Raw genomic sequence first — 12,434 nt, 5'->3', positions numbered from 1 at the left:
GCATGTGTGTGAATGGGATTGGCCAAGTACGCGGGGAGGGGTACTGCACTGGAGTGTCAGCTTAGACTTTGTGCTCAAGTTGTGGGGTGGGGCTTGAACTCACAACCTTCTGACTCAGAGGCAAAAGTGCTACCCACTGAGCCAAGGCTGACACTGTCTGAATTTTAGTACTTTGTACTGTGTATGATTCATGAACACCACCCTCTTTCCCCCTCCCAACACCTACCGGAAAAAACGCAAAGCATTATGTGGTACAACATTGTTTATTTCACTTTCTCTTAGTATTTTCATTTGGAGAAAATCAAAGACCTGTACACAAATAGTTTATGTGCAAAAGCAGTGCTAGACAGCAAATTATGTTGTGATGGCAAAAACAAAACTTTAGCGCAACATGGCTGCAAGTATTCCGTCCCAGTTTGGAGTCTGTACTGCAACAGAGCTGAACAGTGACCAGCTGCAAATTGTCACTGGAAATTTTCAGCAACGCAAATGCTGTAAGAGAGCATGTTTCAATGTTGAGATTTATTTAGGTAGAGAACTCGTTAACATTCAGCGCATTAGTAATCACCGTCAAAAGGTTTACCAAATCCTTTTACAAGCCCCAGATGTCTATTAAAATTCCAATTTAATGTGCAGGCTTTATTGTTCATCTAGAATTCGGCTTTTGTAAAAAAAATTCAAATAATTTTCTTGAAAGTTTTTATTACTATAATGTAAACTTCCTTTATACAGTGACACATGCCTGACGGTGTATTAATTGCACAAAAAAGGCCCAGTACAATCCTGAGTGGAGCTGCATGCTGCTCTAGTCCCAAAATGTTTCAATGTGAAGTCAGCTTGACATTGTTACAAAGGGCAATCACGTGTTTTCTCAAACAAAATCAGTATGAATTCTTCCTCATACAGAGACTTTTCAAATAGAATAATTTATGGATATGTACAATAAATAATTTATACAATAAACATAAAACACTTGTGAATCTCACACAAATGTCCCATCACTTCTCACTGCAGTGTACACCTTCTCTTTCTTATTCAGCACATTCTTCAATGTCACAGATGCATCTCTTTGTCCAATTCTTTGAAAGGCTTTTGCCTCCAAACCATGCAATCTGGCAATGTCATATCTCACTAATAACCCCTTTTCAACTGTGCTTCCACTTATGCCTTCTGTTTATGACCTCGGCTTGCATTAGGTGCTCTGTTCTGATCTTCCCAAGAGGTGCTCTTTCCAGGTTCACGTCTGGGACTGCTTGTTGGCGTCTGACTGGCTTGTGATTCTTTCTGTTTGTTTGATCAGGTTTAGATACAGTTCTGATCTCAGGAACCTGGCGTAGGAATCTTTCTCCATCAGGTTGTAGATCTTACTCTGTGCCACATCAAAGCTGGAGCGGGTGGGTTTCAGAAGCTGGTTCTTAGTTAAGTCTTTGGTTTCATAATCAATGTTAACCTATTCAGGAGTGAGAGGAGGGAAAAAAATCAATAATCATTCCTTTTGAATCTTAAAATTGCTCTCGCTGAAGAACGAGTTTAGTTTTGCAAGAACTTTTTAAAATAATACATTGCATATGGTCCACAATTACACATAAAGGGACTGACCTCTTTAGGAGCATCTGTTTCTATGAAATCCAGATAAATCTTCTTTGCTTTAGAGGCCTGTTTTGCAGGTGACCTGATTTTCCTGTATTCCTCACAGTCCAACCAGAACTCGATGTTCTCCTCGCTGTACTCTGAGCGGAGGAACGCTCTGAAGGCAGCCAGACCACCTGCAAAAAGAGGGCGAAAAAATTGTAATTGCTGCAAAGCTTTAGTGGTTCTGATTAATTTAAAGATGCAACAAATATGTTCCACATTTTCAATCTTGCAAAATGTTATCACATTTCATGACAAATCGTATATTAGGATTTAAAAAGCAAATCTTAACATTAGAAAAGAAGAGCTTTTGATGTGCGATAATGATCTGAGGGAGGTTTCCTATGATGGATTGATGGGTGTTCAAAGATGCTATTGAGTCATTATCGCTATCTTCCCCCATTTACTTTGCTCTTCTATGGCTAGGAATGTTTAGAGTTCCAAGTCTCCGTCAGGCAATTTGCCAGGAAGCTTGAAATGAGAACCACATGCTTCCAATAGCCCTTTGGACTTGGTTGGACTACAGAGCAACATAGGAAAGGGTTGCCTGGGAGTTGTCGAGAGCCTGGGCAGAAGTTGCTCGGCTGTTAGTTTCTCACAATGATTCCTAAACCGGTGTGTCAGCTTCAGCACCGACCTTGGTACTTTCTAGATGTGGAAAGCAGCAAGCAGGCAAGTGAAGAGCAGCACATCTGTGGACACTTGATCCCATCAGGCACCTATCACCAGTATTGCAAGTTTATTGCTCAGATTAGATTCAGTTTGTTAGATTGATTTAGGTGCTACCTTTTTGCTTCCCATATTTTAGCCACCTTTATAGCATAATGATTTAATGCAGTCGAAAGCTATACGCATAGAACTAGGTTCTTTAGGACTCTCAGGAGGCTTATCTTTTCCCAGAAGGTCATTGACCTTTGAAACAGGTTACCAACTCGTTCAGTGGATGCAGAGTCAAACGGGAGCCAGACAAGCTCCTGTAGGAGGCTGATATTACTGCATACAGAAGGTGGGTGGGATGTTGGATAATGTACTTCGTGGTCATTGTTAGCCCCTGGAACTCGCTTTTGATTACCTTCGGGGGTCAGAGAGGAATTTCCCACATTTATATTTTGCCCTTATGATGTGACGCACTGAGCCATTGGCACAACTCTCGGTTTATCATTTTCTATGAGTGAATTATTTTGCAAGTTTGAAGTTTGTGCTGAAACACTTGAAAACATTTTGCCTATCATCATTGAATAAATCTACATAAACTCTTTTAATTTATAAAAATCCTCCCAGATCGCACTTAGCGAAAACTTTAATTGAATCATTCAAGCAGGATTTCTAGAGCGATCTCATCAAGTGCTGTTGATTTAACACAGTGACTTAATGGAAACCCCTTACAGAGCCCCTATTATGGCAGCACAAAAACACACGCCTACTTACATTTATGAGCAAGCATCTTGTCTAGAGATTGTCTCCATTTCTTCGCTTCCTCTGAGGAGGGTCTGATTGAAAAAAAAAAGAGTACAATGGTTTTCTTTAGTGTTTTGCATTTGACAGAAAAGAGGTCAAGTGTTTTTGGTGGTCGATGACATGGCTTCTAGGTCAGTGACTGGCAGTGTACTCACCTGGACTTTGCTTTTTCTGTCTTGTTTGCTTGAACAGAACCATAAGATTTCTCTGACTTCTGTAGAAAGGTTCCTAACCAGGTCTTAATCCCCTTTGCCCTGGAAATAGAAAATATTATTAGTCGCGAAAAGAAAATCTGATGTTCCTATGGCAATTATGAATTTGTCATTTTTGAAATAAGCATTTTGCAAATGTACTAACTCATTACTGTCATTTCCTTTCTACTAGCCATATAGTTTGCTATTTGAAAGGGATCTGTTTTTCTTTTATTTCCCAGCTGTGTACTTTAAGTTGGATTTAATCAGGTGGTGTCGTCCATGGCTCTACACAAACCTATTTCTCCATCAAAATAACTGCCAGCTCACATCTTCTGCAGATTAACTGCAGCACACCCTGGCTTGTGCCAAAATGGTAAGTTGCAACCCATAAATATTCTGGCGCCGCCGAGAGGGACTAAAACAATTCAAAACTTAAGAATAGATATGACTTTTAAGGTGTTCCTATCTGGATATTAATTTTAACTAAAAAAAGGAAGAGACACAAAACGCTGGAAATGTATAACAGGTCGGTCAGCGTCCGTAAAGCGACAAGACACGGTAATGTTTTTGGGTTCTGACGTAGGGGCGTCATACAAAATATGAACCTGTCTTTTCTTTCAGAGGCTGTTGGACTTGGCTATTTTCAGCTTGATCTGTTTTTATTTCAGATTTCAAGCATTTGCAGATGTTTTTTGATATTTCTGCATTAAAAAAAGAACTTGGGAGAAAGTATGACCTCATTACAATTATAAGCTATGAAAAGGTGTGGATAGACTGGAGAAGCTGGGGTTGTTCTCCTTAGAGCAGAGAAGATTGAGAGGAGATTTGATGGAGGTGTTCAAAATCATGAGGGGTCTAGACAGAGTAGATCGAGAGAAACTGTTCCCATTGGCAGAAGGATCGAGGACCAGAGGACACAGATTTAAGGTGATTGGCAAAAGAACCAAAGGCGACATGAGGAAAATCTTTTTTACGCAGCGAGTGGTTAGGATCTGGAATGCACTGCCTGAAAGGGTGGTGGAGGCAGACTCAATCGTGGCTTTCAAAAGAAAAAAAATTTGCAGGGCTACGGGGAAAGGGCAGGGAAACAGGACTAGCTGAAGTGCTCTTGCAGAGAGCTGGCATGGGCTTGACAGGCCGAATGGCCTCCTTCTGTGCTGTAACTATTCTATGATTCTTCCACTAGCTCCGCTAACCTATGTTGGAATTATAGCTGGACAGCAGACATTGGTTTGAGTCCCACTACAAATTTGATTGACGTGGTCTTTCAACAGTTTATGGAACCCGAGTCCTCGATCGATGAAAATCGATTCAAAATTAAAATCACTTTCAGCTGTTAATTTCCCATAATCCAAGATATTTAAGGAGCTTTTTCCACAGTTATCAAAGCACAAAATGTCTTTTGCATAATGTACGTTTTCAATTTTGGTAATCTAACATAATAGTGGAATTTATTTTTAATGGATTATGAAATTTTAACCAAGTTAAGTTCTCTAGTACAATTGGTGCTGCTACACATCCTTACATCACAGCTTTGTGAAAATAACCCAGATTTACAACCTTAACTTACATAAATAGATAGTGCAGCAAAATCTAAATCCTGAAGTACAGCAAGCTTTAAGCTACTGAATGCATTATTCTTTCTGAAGCCAAAGCAAGTAGTTACTTCAGTAACCTTCCACTATACAAAGACATTCTTCGTACTGAAAACTCGTAACATACCTTTCTAAGCAGCAGCTTGGTAGTGATGATAGTCCTCGGCACATTTTTTATTTTTGCTGGGAGCTGTTAAGTCTCCTTCACAAAATTTCTTCTGGATACAAAAGTCTTACAGATGTACAGACTGACTGCTTCAGCTGGGCTCTGTCTTATATACATGAGCTGGTTGGAGTGGAGCCAGTTGTTTAACCAATCACAGGGTTGCAGGAAGCTGACAAGGTTACACTGCCAACAGCTTAAGACTTGAATGATGACGTTTCCATGCGTGGAATTTCCCAGTCTGATAATATGATCATTTATTAAATATCAAACTATTTATTATTCATATGTACAGATCATTAAGTCTGAAGCTTGTGTAAATACAATTCTTTTTTGATGTTGCAAGAACCTGAATATTAGAAGAGGAGGATTTGCAATTTTTAACTTTCCCTTTAATGCTACTAATTTTACCTACTGTAGAACGGAGAGTCATTTAATGAGCTGAGATGAAGCGGTACATCGAGAGATGATGGTACTTATTAGATGCAGCCCAGTAATTCTCTGTTCTGGGAGTGCAGTATTATCAAAGCAACAATGGGAAGAAAAAGCTTGTAATTACTCTCCTACTTCTTGCTCTTTGTCTGCCGATCCCCTTGTAAAGTGTCTTGGGATGTTTTGTTATGTGAAAGGTGCTATATAAGTGCTAGTTGTACTGTGCAAGTACATCTTTCTGTTGTTGATTTGGGTTTTTCTTTAACCCTTAATATATCTTTTCACAACATTTGATGAGCTAAAATTATAAGTTTATGTTTACCCAGCAGGATGAAAGAAGGTTAAAAACTATTTTGGAAAAGTAACATTTTGAATACAGAATAAAAGAGGGAAACAATTGTACATCCCAGATAAGAATTTATACCAAGGCCCTTTTTTGGAGCACTACCTCCATTGAAAGTGGATTATGAAAACATTCACAAGGACAAACAACGTCAAACAAGTCTGACCTGGTTAAAAATATTCACTCTCAACAGGTTATCCCTTTGGGGATTGAAACACCTCTGCAAACTGTGGGGGGGGGAATGGTTGATTACTATTAAATGTAAAGAAACATAGAAACATAGAAGATAGGAGCAGGAGTAGGCCATTCGGCCCCTCGAACCTGCTCTGCCATTCAATGCGATCATGGCTGATCATCCAAATTCAGTACCTTGTCCCCGCTTTCTCCCCATACCCCTTGATCCCTTTAGCCTTAAGAAATATATCCAACTCCTTCTTGAATATAATTAATGAATTGGCCTCTACTGTCTTCTGTGGTAGAGAATTCCACAGGTTCACCACTCGCTGGGTGAAGAAATTCCTCCTTATTTCTGTCCTAAATGGCTTAACTCTTATCCTTAGACTATGCCCTGGTTCTGGACTCTCTGGCCATCGGGAACATCCTTCCTGCATCTAGTCTGTCCAGTCCTGTCAGAACTTTATAAGTTTCAATGAGATCCCCTCTCATTCTTCTAAATTCCAGCGAGTATAAGCCCAATCGACCCAATCTCTCCTCATACGTCATTCCTGCCATCCCAGGTATCATCCTGGTGAATCTTCGCTGAACTCCTTCCATGGCAAGAACATCCTTCCTCAGATAAGGTGATCAAAACTGCACACAATACTCAAGATGTGGTCTCACCAAGGCCCTGTACAACTGCAGCAAGACATCCTTGTTCCTGTACTCAAACCCTCTCACTACGAAGGCCAACATACCATTTGCTTTCTTAACCGCCTGCTGCACCTGCATGCTTACCTTCAGCGACTGGTGCACAAGGACACCCAGGTCTCGTTGCACTTCCCCTTCTCCCAATCTATTGCCATTCAGATAATAATCTGCCTTCCTGTTTTTGCCACCAAAGTGGATAACCTCACATTTATCCACGCTATGTTGCATCTGCCATGCTTCTGCCCAATCACCCAACCTGTCCAAATCATCCTGGAGTTTCTCGGCATCCTCCTCACAGCAAACATGCCCACCGAGCTTTGTGTCGTCTGCAAACTTGGAGATATTACATCTATATAATAGCAAAATACTGCGGATGCTGGAAATCTGAAATAACAACAGAAAATGCTGGAAATACTCAGCAAGCCGGGCAGCATCCATAGAGAGAGAAACAGAGTTAATGTTTCAGGTCTGGGACCCTTCCTCTAGCTCCCTTGTCTAGATCATTAATATATATTGTGAATAGCTGGGGTCCAAGGACCGATCCCTGCGGTACCCCACTAGTCACTGCCTGCCACTCGGAAAAAGACCCGTTTATTCCAACTCTTTGCTTTCTGTCTGCCAACCAGTTCTCTATCCAAGTCAATACCTTACCCCCAATCCCATGTGCCTTAACTTTACACGCTAATCTCTTATGCGGAACCTTATCGAAAGCCTTCTGAAAGTCCAAATACACCACAGCTACTGGTTCTCCCTTATCTATTTTACCAGTTACATCCTCAAAAAATTTCAGTAGATTAGTCAAGCACGATTTACCTTTTGTAAATCCATGTTGACTTTGTCCGATCCTGTTTTCCAAGTGCTCTGCTATTACATCTTTTAGCATTCCCCACTGCCGATGTCAGGCTTACCAGTCTGTAATTCCCCGTTTTCTCTCTACCACCTTTTTTGAATAGTGGGGTAACATTAGCTACCCTCCAATCCATGGGTACTGTTCCAGATTCCAGCGAATTTTGGAAGATGATCAGCAATGCATCTACTATTTCTAGGGCCACTTCCTTAAGTACCCTAGGATGTAGATTATCAGGCCCTGGGGATTTATCGGCCTTCAATCCCATCAATTTCCCTAACACCATTTCCCTACAAATACTGATTTCTTTCAGTTCCTCCCTTTCATCAGACCCTATGTTCCCCGACATCTCTGGGAGGTTATTTGTGTCCTCCTTTGTGAAGACAGAACCAAAATATGTATTTAATTGGTCTGCCATTTCTTTGTTCCCCATTATAACTTCCCCTGCTTCTGACTGCAAGGGACCTACGCTTGACTGCACCAATCCTTTTCTCTTCACATATCTATAAAAGCTTTTACAGTCAGTTTTTATGTTCCCTGCAAGCTTACTCTCATATTCTATTTTCCCCTTCTTAATTAATCCCTTTGTCCTCCTTTGTTGAATCCTAAACTGCTCCCAATCCTCAGGTTTACTGCTTTTTCTCACCAATTGATATGTGCTCTCCTTAGATCTTATGCTATCTTTAATTTCCCTTGTTAGCCACGGTTGAGTCACCTTTTTTGTTTTATTTTTATGCCAAACTGGGATGAACAAATTCTGTAATTCATCCATGCGGTCTTTGAATGTTTGCCATTGCCTATCCACCATCAACCCTTTGAGTGACATTCCCCAATCAATCCTACCCAACTCGTGCCTCATACCATCATAGTTTCCTTTATTTAAATTCAGGACCCTAGTCTCCGTGTCAACTATTTCATTCTCCATCTTAATGAAGAATTCTATCATATTATGATTGCTCCGACACAAGGGGCCTCGTACAATAAGATTGCTAATTAATCCTTTCTCATTACATAATACCCAGTCTAAGATGGCCTGATCTCTGGTTGGTTCCTCGACATATTGGTCCAGGAAACCATCCTGTAAACACTCCATGAATTCCTCCTCCACAGTGTTGTTACTAATTTGGTTAGCCCAATCTATATGTAGATTAAAGTCACCCATGATGACTGCAGTGCCCTTATTGCACGCTTCTCTAATTTCCCTTTTAATGCCATCCCCAACCCCCGCATTACTGTTTGGAGGTCTATATACCACTCCCACTAACATTTTCTGCCCCTTGGTATTTCTCAGTTCTATCCATACAGATTCCACATCATCAGAGCTAATATCCTTCCTCACAATTGTGTTAATCCCTTCTTTAACCAGCAATGCTACCCCACCTCCCTTTCCTTTTTGCCTATCTTTCCTGAATATTGAATACCCCTGGATGTTGAGTTCCCAGCCTTGGCCACCCTGGAGCCATGTTTCCGTAATCCCAATCAAATCATATTTGTTTACCTCTATTTGCGCAGTTAATTCATCCACCTTATTACGAATGCTCCTCGCATTAAGACACAAAGCCTTCAGGCTTGTTATTTTAATGCTCTTAGGCCTATTAGAATGATTATTTACTGTGGCCATGTTTGATTTAAACCGTTGATTTCTCTGACTGCCACTTTTGTTTTTCTCCTTCCTATCTTTTGCTTTTATCCTTGTTTCCCTTTCCTCTGTCTCCCTGCTCAGGTTCCCAACCCCCTGCCATTTTTGTTTAAACCCTCCCCCAGAGCACTAGCAAACACTCCCCCTAGGACATCGGTCCCGGCTCTGCCCAGGTGCAAACCGTCCAGTTTGTACTGGTCCCACCTCCCGCAGCACCGGTTCCAATGTCCCAGGAATTTGAATCCGTCCCCTTTGCAACATTCCTCTAGCCACGTATTCATCTGAAATATCCTTCTATTTCTACTCTGACTAGCACGTGGTACTGGTAGCAATCCTGAGATTACTACCTTTGAGGTCCTATTTTTTAATTTACCTCCTAACTCCCTATATTCAGCTTTTAGGTCCTCACCCTGTTTTTTACCTATATTGTTGGTACCTATATGCACCACAACAACTGGCTGTTCACCCTCCCCTTCCAAAATGTTCTGCAGCTGCTCTGAGACATCCTTGACCCTTGCACCAGGGAGGCAACACACCATCCTGGAGTCTCGTTTGCAGCCGCAGAAAAGCCTATCTATTCCCCTTACAATAGAATCCCCTATTACTATAGCTCTACCTCTCTTTTTCCTCCCGTCCTGTGCAGCAGAACCACCCATGGTGCCAGGAAGTTGGCTGCTGCTGCCTTCCTCTGATAAGCCATCCCCCTCAACAGTATTCAAAGTGGTATATCTGTTTGAGAGGGGGATGTCCACAGGGGACTCCTGCACTACCTGCCTGCGTTTACTACTCTGTCTGTTGGTCACCCCTTCCTTTCTGCCTGTCCAACCTTTGCCTGCGGTGTGACCAACTGCTTAAACGTGATATCCACGACGTCCTCAGCATCGTGAATGGTCTAGTATGTATCCAATCGCAGCTCCAGCGCCGCAATGTGTTCTGCCAGTAGCTGCAGCTGAACACACTTTCTGCACACATGGTTGTCAGGGACACAGGAAGTGTCCCTGAGTTCCCACATGGCGCAGGAGCAGCATACCACGGGGCCGGGCTCTCCTGCCATGTCTTACCCTTTAATTAATTGAAATTAAATTAAATCAAATCAATCCCACCAATTACACTACAGTTAAATGATATATTTAAGGGCCCTGGTTTACCAACAGTCCCCGCTACACCACAGAGACTTTAAAAACTATAAACTACAGATTTTGTATTGCAATAATTTGTGTATTATTATTCAGAAGCTGCAGTGTTTTAAGAAGTGTTCTACTGTTAAGAACATAGGAATTAGGAGTAGGAGTAGGCCATATGGCCCCTTGAGCCTGCTCCACCATTCATAAGAACATAAGAACATAAGAAATAGGAGCAGGAGTAGGCCAATCGGCCCCTCGAGCCTGCTCCGCCATTCAATAAGATCATGGCTGATCTGATCCTAACCGCCAATCCACTATCACAGAACCATCTCCTGAATCTAACAGAATTTGACACACGAAATAGGAGCAGGATCAGGCTACACAGCCCCTGGGCCCGCTCCGCTACCCACAGGGCCATGACCGATCCGAACCTAGACTCATGTCCAAATTCCTGCCCGCTCCCCATAACCCTTAATTCCCTTTACTTCTCGGAAACTGTCTATTTCTCTTTAAAGCTTCTACAGCTTTTTGGGGCAACATATTCCATGGACCTACCACCCTCTGAGTGAAGTAGTTCCTCCTTATCTCAGTTTTGAAAGAGCAGCCCCTTATTCTAAGACTATGCCCCCTAGTTCTAGTTTCACCCATCATCGGGAACATCCTCCCCGCATCCACCCGATCCAACCCCTTCACAATCTTATATGTTTCAATAAGATCGCCTCTCATTCTTCTGAACTCCAATGAGTAGAGTCCCAATCTACTCAACCTCTCCTCATATGTCCATCCCCTCATCCCCGGGATTAACCGAGTGAACCTTCTTTGTACTGACTCGAGAGCAAGTATGTCCTTTCTTAAGTATGGACACCAAAACTGTATGCAGTATTCCAGGTGCGGTCTCACCAATACCTTGTACAACTGAAGCAATACCTCCCTATTTTTATATTCTATCCCCCTAGCAATGAAAGCCAACATTCCATTGGCCTTCTTAATCACTTGCTGCACCTGCAGACTAACCTTTTGAGTTTCGTGCACCAGGACCACCAGATCCCTTTGTACTTCAGTACTTTCCAGTTTCTTGCCATTAAGATAATAACTTGCTCTACGATTTTTCCTGCCAAAGTGCATAACCTCACACTTTCCAGTATTGTATTCCATCTGCCAAATCTCTGCCCACTTACTTAGCCTGTCTATGTCCCCTTGCAGGTTTTTTATGTCCTCCTCACTCACTACTTTCCCTCCCATCTTAGTATCATCTGCAAACTTTGATATGTTACACTCAGTCCCCTCCTCCAAATCGTTAATATAGATTGTAAAGAGTTGGGGACCCAGCACTGACCCCTGTGGAACACCACTAGTTACTGATTGCCAGTCTGAGAATGAACCATTTATCCCAACTCTCTGCCTTCTGTTAGATAGCCAATCCTCTATCCATGCCAGAATATTACCCCCAATCCCGTGATTTTTTACCTTAAGCAATAATCTTTTGTGTGGCACCTTGTCAAATGCCTTTTGGAAGTCTAAATACACTACGTCCACTGGTTCCCCTTTATCCACCCTATATGTTACTTCCTCAAAGAACTCCAGCAAATTTGTCAAACATGACTTCCCCTTCATAAAACCATGCTGACTTTGTCCTATTAAATTATGATTATCCAAATGTCCTGTTACTGTCTCCTTAATAATGGACTCCAAAATTTTACCTACCACAGATGTTAGGCTAACCGGTCTATAGTTTCCAGCCTTCTGTCTACTGCCCTTTTTAAATAAGGGTGTTACATTAGCAGTTTTCCAGTCTGCCGGGACCTTTGTAGAGTCCAGGGAGTTTTGGAAAATTATTACCAATGCATCCACAATCCCTACCGCCACTTCCCTCAAGACCCTAGGATGTAAGCCATCAGGTCCAGGTGATTTATCCGCCTTGAGTCCCATTATTTTACCGAGTACCACTTCCTTAGTGATTTTGATCGTGTTTAGCTCCTCCCCCCCTTTAGCCCCCTGTTTGTCCAGTGTTGGGATATTCTTAGTGTCTTCTACTGTAAAGACTGATGTAAAATATTCATTCAGTGTTTTTGCCATCTCCATATTTCCCACCATTAATTTCCCGGTCTCATCCTCTAAGGGACCAACATTTACTTTAGCC

The 12,434-nt window shown here is 41.9% G+C and overlaps 1 protein-coding gene across 1 annotated transcript; it reads right to left on the bottom strand.

Annotated features, from left to right (window-relative positions):
* Positions 1-244: 244 nt before the first annotated feature.
* On the bottom strand, positions 245-5,113 carry LOC147121777 (regulator of G protein signaling 5-like). Its single transcript, XM_085982271.1, has 5 exons — positions 5,007-5,113; positions 3,246-3,344; positions 3,061-3,122; positions 1,600-1,766; positions 245-1,450 (listed from the first exon to the last, which is right to left on the bottom strand). The coding sequence occupies exons 1-5, from the start codon at positions 5,048-5,050 to the stop codon at positions 1,238-1,240; spliced, it is 585 nt and encodes a 194-aa protein (XP_085838397.1). The 5' UTR covers positions 5,051-5,113; the 3' UTR covers positions 245-1,237.
* Positions 5,114-12,434: the final 7,321 nt, after the last annotated feature.

This window comes from Somniosus microcephalus, chromosome 3, assembly GCF_052327205.1.
Source record: "Somniosus microcephalus isolate GS21.2 chromosome 3, FLI_Smic_1.0, whole genome shotgun sequence".
NCBI classification, from domain to species: Eukaryota; Metazoa; Chordata; class Chondrichthyes; order Squaliformes; family Somniosidae; genus Somniosus; species Somniosus microcephalus.
This window is presented reverse-complemented; position numbering and strand designations above follow the sequence as displayed.

What these genes read in the sequence shown, in the direction of transcription:
- LOC147121777 (XM_085982271.1), bottom strand. Translation starts at nt 5,050, where the DNA reads ATGTGCCGAGGACTATCATCACTACCAAGCTGCTGCTTAGAAAG. An exon ending in CAAGATGCTTGCTCATAAAT is followed by an intron (nt 1,767 to 3,060) that starts GTAAGTAGGCGT and finishes CTCTTTTTGCAG; the next exon opens with GTGGTCTGGCTGCCTTCAGA. An exon ending in AAACAGATGCTCCTAAAGAG is followed by an intron (nt 1,451 to 1,599) that starts GTCAGTCCCTTT and finishes ACTCCTGAATAG; the next exon opens with GTTAACATTGATTATGAAAC.